Source organism: Balaenoptera physalus, assembly GCF_965194825.1.
Source record: "Balaenoptera physalus genome assembly, chromosome: 3".
In the NCBI taxonomy this organism is placed as follows: domain Eukaryota; kingdom Metazoa; phylum Chordata; class Mammalia; order Artiodactyla; family Balaenopteridae; genus Balaenoptera; species Balaenoptera physalus.
Window position 1 is genome coordinate 13,031,157 of NC_138890.1, and position 16,990 is coordinate 13,048,146.

The following is a 16,990-nucleotide window of genomic DNA, read 5'->3' on the forward strand; positions in this document are numbered from 1 at the left end:
CTCTTTTGAATGCGGGGGTGCTCAAGGCCAGGGGGTCCCCCAGAGGTCTTATTAAGAATGGCATCTAGCTCTAACTAGCTCTGTTCTCGAAAGGTCTGATCTGTGGGGCTCTGAGGAGGAAATGGATCTAGGCAAGCTGGAGTAGGGAGGGAAGACTGGAAGTGAGCCAGGTTTGAGCTTAGCTGGGTGCCCACGGAACCCAGACACACCATCCCCAAACTCTGCATTTTCATCTTTCTTTTGTGCTCCCTTCTCTTCTCTGTTTAAAGCGCCATGTGGTTTAGCAACTTAGAGATATAATTTATTGTCTGATCATTGTCGAGTGTGTGTGTGTCATTTTTGTGTTCCTGCAATGGTTTTAGATTTCCTCATCAAGTCAAACCAGAACCCTGGCCTTGTTCATGATGCAGAGCACATAGCTCATTTTTATTTAATCAGATAGCCATTAAACATTTCACTCGCTCCCTGCCAGCTTTGAAATTTTCCTGTTTTAATTACTTTTATCTTTTTCTTTGGGGCAAACTCAGCCATTCAATCCATGGTATATCTGTCTGCATTTGTTGGGTCCCGGACAAAAATGTCCTTGTGTGAGAAGAGGGGGACCAAGTCTCATTCCTTCTGCCGTGTCATTTTAGGGTCTGGGTTGGCGGGGGCACAGAATAGGGAAAGGCATGAGCCTGTGAAGTGGGTGCAGCTTGGCATGTACGGAGGTGAGCAGTGCCAGAAGGGCTGGGTGCAGTGAGTGTTAGTGGTGGAGGGATGGGCTGAGGGATGTGGTGGGAAGGCTGGTGGGGGAAAGGTGAGACGTGGTGCTGGGGGTGGACTCATAGGAAAGTGGAGGGGGCCTCTCTCTGGTGAGCCCTGTGGAGGGTACTGAGGTGGGGGATGGGGGCAGAGACAGTGATGTGGGCGTCGGGTGATGGCATCTCCTTTAAGGTGCCAGAGCCTCTGCACCTTATAACTTTATTCTTCTCTAAGCCCCTTTGGCTCCCCCCTTCCCACCAAAAAGAAGGTCGGTGGTCTGCGTATGAGTACGCAGCTCGAAAAAGAAATAAGACAGAGTGGATAGAAAGAAAGGTGGGAAGAAGCAGCAATTCCAGTTGGTGGACTGGGCTTGGTGCCACCTGGCTCACCTGGTCCAATCAAGGAACAGCCAAGGTCTCCTGGCCACTGAGAGAGACAGGGCCGTGGGGCAGCAGGGGGTGGCGGGCAGAGGTCATGGCTTCCCAGTCGGTGCCAGGTCTTTGGGGAAAGGTCAGATTGTGATAGTTTCAGCAAGAAAAATAGTTTTCAGCTACCCTGCTCTTTGCTGGCGTGGAAACTTCTAGAACAGAAAGGGCCTGCTCAAGGGGACGACTGGAAAAGTATACTCTTGATGCCTTTTTGTTATCTTAGAAGTTTCTGCCAGGAAGCCAGGCCAGTGGGTGTGCATGTACACCCACAGGCCTGTTCCCCCGAGGGGTGACCGGGAGGGGGAGGGGAGCTGCTCGTGGAAATCCACCCACCACACTGGCCTCTTTTTTGCTGCCACTGTCTAGACTGTTGACCTTTGACCTCTTCACCTCTTGGAGTGTCTGAACCCAGAAGTCCCCTTCGGGGATGGTGGGACAAAGCCCCATTCTTCTCTGAGGGCCCAGCCTCTGCCCTGAGACCACTGGAAGCCTTCTCAAGCCTGCAGCCAGCGTGAGGCGCTGATGGTGGTCATACAGGCAGAGGCAGCTGCCTTATTGTCAGGTCAGCCCTCGTGGCCAAGAGTCTCATGGCCTCCACAGACTTGTGGGGAGCTAAAAAGGCCTTTGTTTTTATATCCCTAATTAAATTTCCCTTCTCATGGAACAAGTGCCTCGTAAAGGGCCCAGGGCTGCCCCTGGGAGGGAAAACATCTCCATTTTTGCAGTGAGGAAGTGTGTTAAAGGCCAGGGTCCCCCTCAGACCCAGAGCAGAATGGCTGTTGAGGGGAAAGGACATTTGCCAAAAATCCACATCTTGAAAGTTAGTTCTTGGATGGACACTGGGCATACCTGCTACGAGATCCTGTCCTCCAGTTTAGGGGCAGTTGTCACAGCTTGAGTTTCAGGGGCTCCTAGACCTCCAAGGGCTCCAGTCCAGCCCGAGCTGCTCCCGCCACTTAAAATCTGTTTCTCCTCCTCCCTCTCCTCACCCAAGGCTTCCCTTCAGCTGCCCAGAGACCCACAGAAGTGCCTGCCTCTGCAGTACACATGGGGCACAGAGAAAGGGGACAGGATGGGAAAGAGAGAAGCACCCCCAGGCCCTGGTTCCCCGCTGCCCAGACCGGCCTCACCCAAGCCGTTTGCAGGGGTGGGACCTGGGGCCAGTGGCTTTTGTGTCCTGCACACTTTGAGGAAATCCCAGAGAAAGCCGGTTTGGAATTGGGCTCTCTGCTCCCAAGGCCTGGCTGGATGCCACGGGAGACCCATCTGGATCGTGGGAAACAGAGTTGGCCTTCCTCCTGCCCAGGCATGTTTCCAGGGCTCCCTTAACATCTCAGGTTTCTATCTTGTCCTAAATCTCTCTCTAGGAAAAACCCTTCCTGCTGAAGGTGACCCTGTGTTCTGTCCCCAAAGGAGGGTCCAGCCCCTGCAGCTTCGGGGTGGCTTCTCCCTGAATCCAGGGAGACTCCTATGAGTGCCTTGTCTGAAAGCCCTGTGTCTAGGACCCCAGGCCGGGCAAGGGTCTACCAGACTTTGCTGGGGGCTGGGCCCTGGGAGACCCCAAACTTGACACCCCAGAAAGCAAATAAAACAGTTGAAATATGCAATTTCTTGTGTGTCTTTGTGAGAAGCTGGCATCCGCCAGGGTCATCCTCAACCTGGGGTCATCAACTGGCAGAGGGGGCCTCAAATCACCAGTATTTCTGTCCTTGGTGCTTGGTGTGTGACCTGGTACTTGGTGTGTGGCCACTGCAATGAGTGTGCTGAATGGATAATGATGAGAGGATTTCTGTACTGAGTGTTCTACCTCCTACAACCCACTGCCTTGGTTCTGATGCACAGAGAGGTTGAGTAACTTGCCTATGGTCACACAGCAAGGGGGTGTGGGGGGTGGGATTTGAATCGTGATCATGTTGACCCCCCAGCGTGTGCAGAATTCCCCTGTGGGGAAGGTGTATTACCACCTTTTACAGCTGGGGAAACTGAGGCTCTGTCAGTTGAGGCCCCTTGTCCCAAGGAGACGAGGGGCGGGAATGTGAACCCAAACCAGCTTCTCTGGACTGAGCAGCTTGAACACTGGAAACAGGATTCGGTCATCCCCCCGTGTCTGTCGTCAGCAGGAATGGGGACACTCCAGAGTCAGTGGCCTTCAAAGAAGAAGGGGCTTCAGCAGTAAGGAAATGGCTTGTCTTTGGGAACATGGGTCCCAGGGGAGGGGGTACCCCCTCCAAGTCCCTGAGCCCCCAAGGTCTTTGCACCCCAAGATGAGGTGTCTATAGCACAGTGATTTTGCTTCTAAGGCTGGCTCTTTCCACGGCCCCGGGGTGTGAGCAGGATCCCAGGTGTACCATATAGATGCTCCTGTGGTCACTGGAAGGGGCTGTGTCCTTTTTACATGGGGGATCCTTTTCCCAAATCCTGGAGATCTCCCCTCACCTCCCTGGTTCAACGGGGACCCCCGCCTCCCCTTGTCCATGCTGCCCAGAGAGAAACCCCCTGACCTCAACTGTACCCTACAAGTTGCAGGCCAAGAGGGGAGGCTGTGTGTGGAGGGGAGTGGGTGATTCAGGTGGAGGGGATGTGGGAGGGGTAGCAGGGCTGATGGCGCAGCGTCTCAAGGCCTGGCGAGTGGTCTAAGTGTTATTCCAAAGGCTATGAGAAGCTGAGAGGTTGGGAACGATCTGAGGCCCACTTCCCTGAGCCTCAGTTCCCCATATTCATGGGCCTTGTGTGAGAGTTCAGTGAGATTCTGCTTTTACAGCTCTGGCACATAGTACTTAATAAGTACAACTACTATTACTTCCTCCTCCAGGAAGCCCTCCTGGCTGTCCAGGTACCTCCTCTGCCTCCCATAGCTGCCTGGTTCCCCCCTACCCCCATGCCAACATACTCTGGGTAGTAACTGACTAGTTCTATGGGAGTCCCGGAGGACAGGCAGGTCTGTCTGGGGTCCCCTGTGTCTGTTGCACCCAGAACAGCACTGGGCACGTAATAGGTGTGCAATAAGCTACAGGAGAGAGGAGAAGGGTCAGTGCTGGGTGTTGCATTCTGAGGCCAACAGGGGGCGCAGGGAGGTGCAGGAGCCTCCGGGGAGGGGAAGGGGGATGACACGCCCCTGAAGGCCAGGCACCTCCTCCAGCTGAGGCCCCCACCCTGCCTGTTCGCTGCCTCTAGAGCCCCATCTCCTCTTGGCTGCTCCAGGAACTTATAAATTACTTACTGTGCTCTGGGCTTTGGACTGGGGACACACCAGGAAACCAGCAGCTCCCAGGCTGGGAGTACAGTGCAGGGGTCCCAGCTGTGATGGGGGACAGATAGGCAGCTGAAGGGTGTAAGGCATATTAAGGGAGGCTCATTCAAGGGTAAGGCTTGGCCCCATTCAACAGAGTTTCCCTCAGCTCTGGCTTGGATGTTCTCGGTCTTAAAGGTGAGGGTCTCAGACAAGAGTCCATCCCGTTCCAGGGATCTGCCTGGGCCCCTCTTCACCTCTCACACCCTCGGTGGCTCCCCTTGGCCCACAGGAGAAAGCCAGACTCCTCTGCTGGACATCTGAACCCCTTTTCCCTTGTCTCTGCTGACCCCAGGTTGTCTTTTCTGCCTGGAAGTCCCCCCTCCTCCATTTACACCTAGAGAACTCCTATGCATCCCTCAAAACCCAAAGTTTTGGGGGAAGATGCTGAGGTCATTTGGGACACTTTGATTGTGACAGGCCTGGGTGGGGGTAAGAAGGGCAAAGTACCACACCAGAAATCCCAAACTAGGCCTTCCCGCACACCCTCTTCAACCTTCCTACTGGCTACTTCCTGCCCTGGCATCTTGCCACTAGGCATTCAGCAGTTTCTACAAGGAGTGCCCAGACCTGCCCAGACATGTCCTGGTCCCCTGGAAGAGAGGAGGGGTGCGTTCAGGCTGCTCCCACCCCCAACACACACATACACATACACACACACACACACACACACACTGATGGGGGTTGTGGTGAGAAACTGAAAAACAGAAATGCAGAGAGAACAAGGGAGAGAGAGAGAGGGACTGAGGGAGGCAAAGAGAGAAAATGTGGAAACTTCCTAGCTGTTTTTTCTTCTAAGTTGCCATGTTTAGGGTGAGGAAACCTAGAGGTGGAGAGGGCCCCAGCCAGCCAAGGAGGATTTGGGATGCTGGGTGACTGGGACACCACGCTGTGTGAGTCATGCACAGGGCTGCCCTGTTCTGGGCCTCAGTTTCCCCCAGTGTCAGGGAACTGATTTCCCCAGCCACCTGCCAGGGCTGGGGGTCCACACTCAACCAGGGCCTAGCGCACAGGAGGCGCTCCATAAATGCACACCGTGGTCAGTGAAACCATTACCGGAGCAGGCATGCAAACCAGGGCGCTGGAAGGGGGTGTGTGGGGGCGGGAGGTGGGGGGGTTAGGGGTTCTGGGCAGTGAGCATGTGGGGCCCCAAGCCTGATGCCTCAGCTGACCCATTTCCTGCCTGGCCTGGGCTGTGCTGGTGACCACCCGCAGCCAGGAATCCACACAGCCGGTCCCAGGGCCTGAGCCGACCACTTCCGTCCCCCGCTCCCCCTGCAGCCCGGGCCCTGCTGACTCACACTCAGCTGTCCCCATTCTTCCGTCACTGAGATCTGATTTTGAGAGGAAGGGGCACTGGCAGAGGCCCAATCCCCGAAGGCAGGAAAGTCACGGCCGGCTGGGAGCATCACGGAAGAGAGAGAATTATACCCCGGGCTTAACTGCCTGAACAATGAAAACCTGCTCTTGACAAGGAAAAAAATGAATACTTTTGGGACAGTCCTTTGGAATCAGTCACAATTTCAAACTTTCGGCCACCAAAAAAATCCATAAAGAAATTGAAAAGATAAGCCAGGGACAGAGAGGAGATACCTGCGATGCATTTAACTGACCAAGGAATAGCTTCCAGGACATATGAAGTGCCCCCACTCCACCAGACACACTAGACGGAAAGAAAAAACACCACACAGAAAAATGGGCAGATGGCATTGTTTTTGCCATAACAATGACCACGAACTGGGTCTTACATTTCCGGCTTACAACAGCAGAAATTTATTCTGTCACAGTTCTGGTGGCCAGAAGTCCCAAATCAAAGTGTCAACAGGGCTGGAGGCTGTGAGGGAGAATTGGTCCCAGGCCGCTCTTCTGGCTTCTGGTGGCTTCTGGCACTGGTCGGCGTCCCTTGGCTTGTGGCTGCATCACTCCAATCTCTGCTTCCATCTTCATGTGGCCTCTTACAAAGTAATCAGTCATTGGATTTAGGGCCCACCCTACTCCCGTATGACCTCATCTTAATGTAAATAATTTCATCTACAAAGACCCTCAAGGTCACAATCTGAGGTTCTGGTGGACATGAATTTGGGGACATACTATTCAATGCAGTACAGGCATGAAAAAGCAATTCTGGGAAGATGAACCCAGGACAACCAATAAATAGAAGCTCAATCTAGTCATCAGGGAAAAAAATTCACTGAGATCCCATTTCACTCTTAGGCAGGGGACAGAGTCACTGGTGACGGGCATGGGAATTGGCTTGACCACTCAGAAGAACCATTTGGCCATGCTAACATAGCTGAGGATGGCCAGACCCTCCCTCCTGGTCCTAGTGTGAACCCCAGAGAAACCTACATGTGCATGCCTTCCCAGCAGCATGGTTCATAATAAGAAGGAGCTGGAAACTAGGGAAATGTTAGGGTGTGTTCTTACGGTGGAGTACTACACAGCAGTGAAAAAAGATGAGCCAGACTTGCAGGCAAAAATCTCCAATCTAGACCCTTGAGTGAAAATAATTGTAACAGTGTGATACCATTTTTATAAAGTCTTTTTAATTTGCATTTTTGTATTGTGGTAAAATATATGTAACATACATAGAATTTGCCATTTTAACCATTTTTAAGTGGACTGTTAGTGACATTAAGTACATCTGAAATGTTGAGCATACACATAGTACGTCACCACTATCTACTTCCAAAACTTTTCCATCACCCCCCAAACAGAAACTCTGTAACTGTTAAGCAATAATTCCTCATTTCTCCCCCCTCTTCCTCCAGCCCCTGGTAACCTAAAATCGACTTCCTGTCTCTAAGAATTTGCATATTCTAGACGTTTCATATCAGTGGAATCATATAATGTTTGTCCTTTTGTGACTGGCTTATTTCACTCAGCATAATGTTTCAAGGTTCATCCACGTTGTAGCATGGATCAGAACATCATTCTATTTTTATGGCTGAGTAATAGTCCATTGTGTGGATATACCAAATTTTGTTTATCCATTCAGTTATTGGTGGACATTTGCATTGTTTCCACCTTTTGGCTATTGTGAATAGTGCTGCTGTGTACATTGGTGTACAAGCTCAGTTTGAGTCCCTGCTTTCAATTCTTTTGAATACATATCCAGAAGTGAGTTGCTGGATCATATGGTCATTCTGTGTTTAGCTTTCTGAGGAAATGCCAGACTTCTCCACGGCAGCTGCATCATTTCACATTTCCCCCAGAGGTCCAAGAGGGTTCCAATTTCTCCACATCAACACTTGTTATTTTGCTAATAGCCATGCTAATGGGTATAAAATGGTATCTCAGGACTTCCTTGATGGCGCAATGGTGAAGAATCCCCCTGCCAATGCAGGGACAGGGGTTCGAGCCCTGGTCCAGGAAGATCCCACATGCTGCGGAGCAACTAAGCACGTGCGCCGCAACTACTGAAGCCCGGGCACCTAGAGCCCGTGCTCCGCAACGAGGGCCACGGCAATGAGAAGCCTGCGCACCGCTACGAAGAGTAGCCCCCGTTCACCGCAACTAGAGAAAGCCCACGCGCAGCAACGAAGACCCAACGCAGCCAAAAATAAATAAATTAATTAAATTAAATTAAATTAAATTAAAAAAGAAATTGGAGTGATGCATCTACCAGCCGAGGAACACCAAGGATTGCCGGCAAACACCTGAGGTTAGAAGAGGCAAGGAAGGATTCTTCCCTATAGATCTCAGAAAGAGCATGGCCCTATCAATACCTTGATTTCAGGCTTGTATCCTCCAGAACTATGAGAAAATAAATTGCTACTGTTTTAAGCCAAAAAAAAAAAAAAAAGAAGAAGAAGAAGAAGAAGAACATGAGAAGGATACAGAGATATGGAAGGCAAGGCATCCGGGAAGGGGTGCAAGGCTTCCATGCCCTCTTGCAGGACCTCCACGTGTTCACCATCCCGGAAGCTCTCTGAACCCGGTACTTTTGGGATTTTTATGGAGGCATCATCACGTAGGCATGATCAATCATTAACTCCATTTTCAGGCCATCCCCCCTCTCTGGAGAATGGTGGGGGAGGGAGTGTGGCTGAAAATTCCAAACTCCTAATCATGGCTTGGCCCTTCTGGTGACCAGCCCCAATCCAGGAGCCATCCACGAGCCCACCCAGAGTCCCGTCATTACAACGAAAGACACTCCTATCACCCAGGAAATTCCAGAGGATCTAGGAACTCTGTGTCAGGAACTAGGGTCAAAGACCAAATATTAGAACAAAAGATGCTCTTAGTGTTCTTATCACGTAGGAAGTTACAAGGTTTTCAGGAGCTCTGTGCCAGGAACCGGGGGCAGAGACCAATATATATATATATATATATTTTTTTTTTTTTTCCTATTATCTCACAGTGTGTAATTTTCTTTTCTTGCGACATGTTTACCTGTCATTACTATCAGAGTAATTCTGGCCTCGTTAGAACTGTCACTTCCCCTTCTATTTTTTGGAAGAATTAGATAAAAATTGGTATTATTCCATAAATGATTCAGAATTCACCAGTGAAGCCATCTGGTCTTGGACTTCTCTGTTGGAAGGTTTATTATTATTATTATTATTGGTCACACAGCGTGGTATATGGGATCCTAGCTCCCTGACCAAGGATCAAACTCGCGTCCCCTGCATTGGAAGCGCAGAGTCTTAACCACTAGACCACCAGGGAAATCCCGAAGTTTTTTGGTTCTTTTTGTTTTTTAATTAATTAATTAATTTTTATTTTTGGCTGAGTTGGGTCTTCATGACTGCTTGCGGGCTTTTCTCTAGTTGCGGCGAGCGGGAGGGCTACTCTTCGCTGCAGCGCGCGGACTTCTCATGGCGGTGGCTTCTCTTGCTGCAGAGCACGGGCTCTAGGCGCATGGGCTTCAGTAGCTGTGGCACGCAGTCTCAGCAGTTGTGGCTCGCGGGCTTTAGAGCACAGGCTCAGTAGTTGTGGCGCACGGGCTTAGTTGCTTCACGGCCTGTGGGATCTTCCTGGACCAGGGCTCGAACCTGTGTCCACTGCATTGGCAGGCAGAGTCTTAAGCACTGCGCCACCAGGGAAGTCTCTCTATTATATCTTTATGCTCTAATTTATGTCTGCTCTAATCTTTATGATTTCCTAACTTCTACTACCTTTGATTTATAGTTTACTCCTCTTTTCCTACTTCTTCAAAGTATAAAGTTAGGTTCTTGATAACTTTTAGGATGTTTATAATTGACCAGGACCCTATGGGGCCTTCCTGGGACAGACCCCCCCACCATGACCCCACCATGTCTTCCGCCTGCCTCTTGTCTGTAGAAGAACATTAGGCTCCTAGGTCTTCCTCAAGTTACAAAGCATAAATTTAATCAGAGAAGTGAGAAAATGCAGAAAGGAGGGAAAACAGTCAAGCAAGGCAAAATAATACTAGTTTAGCCATTAAGCAAAGTCAAGAACATTTAGTTCCATCTCAAGGGCTATAGATAATATTCTGAGCCACGTCCTTTGAGCTGTTTTTCAGATACTTGAAACCTCCACCAGGTGGAAGAGGGTAACCGTATGCTGCCCACAAGCACGTAGACCTCAGGCCAGTTGGAACCAGAAGGTTGAAGATGTTGATTCCCGATTACCTCACCACCAGCCAATCAGAAGAATGTCCATGAGCTGATCACACACCCACAACCCCCCTCCCTCACCTTGTCCTTAAAAACCTTTCCCTGAAAGCCACCAGGGAGTTCAGGTGTTTTGAACACTAGCTACCTGGACACCTTGCTTGGTACCTGCAACAAATACTGCACTTTCCTTCACTACAACCTGGTGTCAATAGATTGGCTTTACTGCACGTGGGCGAGCGGACCCAAGTTTGGTTCGTTAACGTGTTGTATTTTTGTTTTCATTCAGCCCCAAGTATTTTCCAATTTCTTTCGTGATTTCTTCTTTGATCCATCGTTTCTTTAAGAGTGTAAGGGGCTTCCCTGGTGGCGCAGTGGTTGAGAATCTGCCTGCCAATGCAGGGAACACGGGTTCGAGCCCTGGTCTGGGAAGATCCCACATGCCGCGGAGCAGCTAGGCCCGTGAGCCACAACTACTGAGCCTGCGCGTCTGGAGCCTGTGCTCCGCAACAAGAGAGGCCGCGATAGTGAGAGGCCCACGCACCGCGATGAAGAGCGGCCCCCGCTTGCCGCAACTAGAGAAAGCCCTCGCACGGAAACGAGGACCCAACACAGCCAAATAAATAAATAAATAAATAAATAAATAATTTTTTTTTTTAAATTGAAAAAAAAAAAGGTGTGTTAGCAGTGTGCTCAGCAGTCCTGTGCATCTGTCTCTTGCTTCAACAGTGTTTGCACGGAACAGACCCAGGGCCACCCTTTGCTCCAGCCTCTGACCACCCTCCAACATTTTTTCCAGTCGCAATCTTCAGAATCAGCCACTCAGTTATCCTCGGTCACCGGGACCAGCCAACACCGTTTTTCGAGATTAACTCCTTATTACCGATCAACCATGAGCTCCCAGATTCATCAGAATTATTCCACTGAGGTGGAGGCCGCCATCAACCACCTGGTCAACACGCATCTGTGGGTCTCCTACACCTACCTCTCTCTGGGCTTCTATTTTGATCCCGACGATGTGGCTCTGGAGGGCGTGGGCCACTTTTTCCTCGAATTGGCCGAAGAGAAGTGCGAGGGCTCCGAGTGTCTCTTGAAAATGCAAAACCAGCGTGGCGGCCGCGCCCTCTTCCAGGATGTGCAGAAGCCATCTCTCAGGATGAGTGGGGTAAAACCCAGGACGCTATGGAAGACGCCATTCTCATTGAGAAGAACCTGAACCAGGCCCTTTTGGATCTGCATTCCCTGGGTTCTGCCCATGCAGACCCCCACCTCTGTGACTTCCTGGAGAGCCACTTCCTAGATGAGGAGGTGAAACTCATCAAGAAGATGGGTGACCACCTGACCAACCTCCACAGGCTGGCTGGTCCCCAGGCTGGGCTGGGCAAGTATCTCTAGGAAATACTCACGCTCAAGCATGACTAGGAGCCTTTGGAGCCCAGTGGCCTTTGAGGAGCCCCTCTGGTGTCAGGGCTTCTGCTTGAAGCCCGTCTCTGCAGCCACTAGGCAGCTTTTTAACCACCCTGGAGCCCTCTCCCAAGCCTTGGACCAAATGGATACAATAAAACTTTTTGCAGCGGAAAAAAAAAGAGTGTGTTGTTTAATATCCACGTATTTGTGAACATTCCAGCTTTCCTTCTGTTATTGATTTCTAGCTTTATTCCATTGTAGCTGGAGATGATTTCAGCCTTTTAAAATTTATTGAGAGTACACCTGTAACTTATATAATATTGTACATCAACTATACTTCAATAAAAAATAAAATTAAATGATGCCAAAAAATGTATTGAGAGTTGCTTTTTTGCCTAATAGCTGATCTATACTGGGGCATGTTCCATGTGCATTTGATAGAGATGTGTATTGTGCTGTTGGAGTGTTCTGTAGATGTCTGTTTGGTCTAGTTGGTTTAGAGAGTTGCTCAATCCTCCATATCTTTAATCTTCTGTCTAGATGTTCTATCCATTATTAAAAGTGGGGTATTGAAGTCTCCAACTGTTACTGTAGAACTATTTACTTCTCCCTTCGAGTCTTAGATACAGCTTTGAGTTACTGTTTAGGGTCCTTTCATTTTAACCGGCAGGACTCCCTTTAGCATTTCTTGCATGGCAAGTATAATGGTAACAAACTCCCTCAACTTTTGCTTACCTGAGAATGTCTTGATTTCTCCCTTTTTCTTTCCTTCTCTTTTTTTTTTTTTTTGGCCATGCAGCATGGCTTGTGGGATCTTAGTTCCCCAGCCAGGAACTGAACCCGGGTCCTGGCAGTGAAAGCGCCAAGTCCTAACCACCGGACCACCAGGGAATTCCCTCTCCCTTATTTTTGAAGAACGGTTTTGCTGGATATAGAATTCTTGGTCAACAGTTTTTCTTTCAGCAGTTTAAAATGTCATTTCATTGCCTTCTGGAGTCTAGGGTTTCTGATGAGAAACTGGCTGTTGATCTTATAGAGGATTCCTTGTACTTGATAAGTAGCTTTCTCCTGCTACTTTCAAAATTACCACATGACCCAGCAATTCCACTCCTTGATATATACCCAAGAGAACTGAAAACAGTTGTTCAAACAAAAACTTGTACACACATGTTGATACCAGTGTTACCGAACTGGGTCCATTTGCCTGACACACAGCAAGCCAAACACTGAGACTCTGAGGTTTGCAGCAGAGAAAGAATTTATTCATAAGGCAGCCAAGCGAGGAGACGGGAGAACAAGTCTCAGATCTGCCTCCCCGAAGGAGAGGGGGTTGGGATATTTATGGGAGAAGCAGGGTGGTCTTGGGCATAGGAAAAGGTGATTGGAGGTAGGGGAAAAGGTGAGGTAATCGGTGTTCTGCACAGGCGTATCTGGCTTACATTTTTCTGCATCTTCAAAAATGGAGGTACTTAGCATGATCTGAGGGTGGAGTTTTCTGACGTCAAAAGGCCATTCATCCAACACTTGCACGGGCCCAGCTTTGGGGTCAGTGGTCCCCATCAGCCTTAGTTGAACAAGAGCTGACTCCAAGTTCCTGTAAAACAACTGGGCTACGTGACTCTGGGAAGGTATGCAATTAAAGAGAGGAAGAAAAGAATGAAAGAAAAAATAACTAAAGCAAGCTTAATCAGTGAAGGCAGTTTACAAGCAGAGAGGTTTCAACAAGCTGTTCCCCTATCTGTGGCTCTGCAAGACAAACTCAAGAATTCCTGTTAGTCATCTGCTTCTGTTAACTCTCTGGGGCCAGTTTCCGTGGTTGCCAAGGGCTGGAGGAGGGGGCATGGGGAGTGACTGCCGATGGGGACATGGTTTCCTTTTGGGGTGATGGGAAAGTTCTGGAAATAGATAATGGTGATGGTTACACCACGCTGAGAATGTGCTAAATGCCACTAAGTTGCACATGTTTAAATGGTTAAAATGATACATTTCACGTAATATGTATTTTACCACAATGAAAAACTTTATTTAAAAACAAGGTCCTATTGCATAGCATAGGGGAACTACATTCAGGATCCTGTAGTAAACAGTAATGGAAAAGAATTTTTTAATTGTTTTAATAATAAAATAAAATAAAGTAAACTAGGGCTTCCCTGGTGGCGCAGTGGTTGAGAATCTGCCTGCCAATGCAGGGGACACGGGTTCGAGCCCTGGTCTGGGAAGATCCCACATGCCGCAGAGCAGCTGGGCCCGTGAGCCACAATTACTGAGCCTGCGCATCTGGAGCCTGTGCTCCGCAACAAGAGAGGCCGCGATAGTGAGAGGCCCGCGCACCACGATGAAGAGTGGTCCCCGCTTGCCACAACTAGAGAAAGCCCTCGCACAGAAACGAAGACCCAACACAGCCATAAATAAATAATAGATAAATAAATAAATAGATACTCCAGCATCTACCTTTAAAAAAAAAAAAAAAGTAAACTAAAAGTGACTTTGCTCAAGTAACCCCGGCCATCAATTGGGCACCAAACTTTGGGGGTGCATTCAAATGCTCACAGATTTTTTTTTAAAACTTACCTTGACTGTGAAGAGCTGCAAAAACACCTCTCCAGGTGAGGAAAACTACCTTTGACAAGGAAAAGATTCTAGGATGTGAAGTGCTTGCTTGCCCCGGTCACAGAGCCAAGGAGAAGCCAAACTGGGATTTGAACCAGGCTTGTCTGCTGTGAATGGCCTCATGGGCCTGCGTCAGCTTTCAAGTTCCTTTGCCAGCCTGGTGCCTGGAGTTGACTGTCTGACCTCAGGGTCTTTGAACATGTTGTGTTCCCCTGCCGGAATCACCCTTTCCTCTACTCCTCCCATGCCTAGAGACTTTTCTTTTGCTACTTGAAAAGAGGTCTGGCACATAATAGATGTTAAAGAAATATCTGTGGAGCGAATGGATGAAGGAGTGAATGGACAAATGAGTAGATGAGTTCCTTTAAAGCACCTCTCATGTGAGCACAAGGAGAAAGACCTGTGGATCCTCACAGCTGTGGCCTGTCCAGGGCTCAGGACATTGAAGGAAGAGTGGCACAGAGAGGCCAAGCCACCTGCCCAAGGTCACACAGCCAGGAACTGGCATGGTCAGGATTCGAACCTGGATCTCCCTTCCCTGAGCCTGGGTTCTTCCCACAACGCCCAGGTATTGCAAGCCCATCATACTCCCAACATTGCAATTTCATCAGTCCCATCTGAAGGGTAGCAGAAGGTGACACTCCAGAGCCTGCCTCTTTGGCATAAAGATTCTTTAGAGAAACTGCAGGTACAGGAGAAACTCTGAAAACAGAGTAGAAGTTACGCTTTTGTAAGGGGCATTTACATTTATAAAAGAAGTCTCCATTTGTTAAGTGTGTCTCCCTCTCTGTACAAGGAAGAAGAGCATGGCTCTAAATCCCTGGAGAATCTTATCAGTGGAGAGAGCACAAATTAAAACCTGCAGAACGAACCTTACCCTTGTTTACTGTGCTTTTCCTGGTCACCTCCCAGAATTGGCCTCAACACCCACCCCAGGCCCAGCACCTTTCTTTTGTCTTTAGCGGAAGATGGTATTTAAGGGAGTGGCTGGGGCCCTCTTGGGGAGTTTTACTCAGTTTCCCTCTGTATCTCCCATATATACACGAGATATACATGTTAGACTTCTGTGTGTTTTTCTCTTGCTAATCTGTCTTTTATTCCAGGGGGTCTCAGCCAAGAACACAGAAGGGTAGAGGGAGAATTCGTCTTCCTCCTCCCCGCCCCACATCTCACGCTGGCCCCTGAGGGTGGCCAGATCCCCTCTTTTTAGAGGCTCTGGGAGAGACGGAGCAGGCTAGGGAGCTGGCTGCCTGGGCTTCAAGTCCAGCTTCACTTCAAGCTTTCTGGCCTTGGCACAATGCCTCTCCGGCCTCAGGTTGTCACCTGTGAAATGAAGATCATGATCCGCCCCCATCAGGTCTTATAAGGATTATGTCTTATGTGCCAGACACACAGTAGTGAAACTGAGCCCCCCTAAAACCGAGTTCCCTTACCAAGTTTAGGATTAATCCCTCTATCCCAAACTTCATTCCCTTTCTTGTCCTGTCTGACCTCAATCCTGTGCTAACTGAACACGAATCAACCAGAGTCAGATGATTAAAATTGCTGATGTTGATAACATTGTTAATGTACCAAAATGGCTATTGTAGATAACATCGCTAACATACAAACTCAGCTTGTTTCTCCAGGGCAAGATGAGCTCACAGACCCCAGAGCCATGGACCACCTGGCCAGAGAATCGTAAACCAGACATATCCTGATGCCTGAAACTACGATTAAGAAATGTCACAGCAGGGGCTTCCCTGGTGGCACAGTAGTTAAGACTCTGTACTCCAGGACTTCCCTGGTGGTGCAGTGGTTAAGAATCCACCTGCCAATGCAGGGGACATGGGTTCAATCCCTGGGCAGGGAACTAGGTCCCACATGCATGCTGCAACTAAGAGTTCACATGCCACAACTAAGGAGCCCAAGTACTGCAACTAACACCCAGTGCAACCAAATAAATAAATATTAAAAAAAAAAGAATGGGTACAATTCTGATTTAAAAAAACCAGATATGTCACAGCAATGTCACAAGATGATTAATTTCAGCCTCTTTGTTCTTCCCCTTTAAAAAAAACTCCTAACTCAGGGGCCAAGGTGGAGTAGATTGGAGGCTGGTCTCCCACTCCCTTGCTTGGTGCCCTGCAATAAACGTTGTACTTTCCTTCAACACAACCTGGTGTCAGTAGATTGGCTTTGTTGTGTGTAGGGTGAGCTGACCCGAGTTCAGTTTGGTAACAGTAGGTGCTCAAAATTTTTCCCCTGGTATTTATTCTTTGCTCCACACTTTGCTGCAGATGTAGGTGTCTCCCCACACCATCGCCATCATTCACTGCTGTGATGTTTCTCAGGGAATTTCATGGCCCTTCTCTGGACCACACCTCCCTTGATGAGCTGATACAGATCCCTCAGTCCCTGTGAATGTGACCTCATTTGGACAAAGGGTCTTTGCAGAAGTAATTAAGTTAAAGATCTTGAAATGAGACTGTTCTGGATTTACACTGGGCCCTAAATACAGTAAGTCCCCTACATATGAACCATCAAGTTGCAAACTTTCAAAGATGCAAACATACATTCCATCAAGGTGGGGCATGAGTGAAATTGCAGCTTGCCCTCCATCTCCTATTGCTGACGATCTTTCAGCTCTACCATCTCCCACCTCCTCTCCCTCCTGCAGTCAGTAACTCTTCTTGCCTGTTCACTCGATGCCAGCCCCTGTATGCCAGCTGTTGTACTGTACTACTGTACTTTTCAAGGTACTGTACTGTAAAATTTTATATGTTTTCTTTATTTTTTGTGTTTGTTTGTTTTGTATGTATTATTTGTGTGAAAAGTATTATAAACCTATTACAGTACAGTACTATATAGCCGACTGTGTTAGTTCGGTATGTAGGCTAACTTTGTTGGACTTACAAATTGGACTTATGAATGCGCTCTCAGAATGGAACTCG

The 16,990-nt window shown here is 48.8% G+C and overlaps 1 protein-coding gene across 1 annotated transcript in view; it reads left to right on the forward strand.

Annotated features, from left to right (window-relative positions):
* PGPEP1 (pyroglutamyl-peptidase I) overlaps positions 1-11,626 on the forward strand; it is a 47,546-nt gene extending 35,920 nt beyond the window's left edge. The window contains 2 exon segments of the mRNA XM_082455482.1: positions 10,770-11,187; positions 11,190-11,626. Of these exon segments, the coding sequence (XP_082311608.1) occupies positions 10,770-11,187; positions 11,190-11,435 (664 nt within the window). The 3' untranslated portion in view covers positions 11,436-11,626.
* Positions 11,627-16,990: the final 5,364 nt, after the last annotated feature.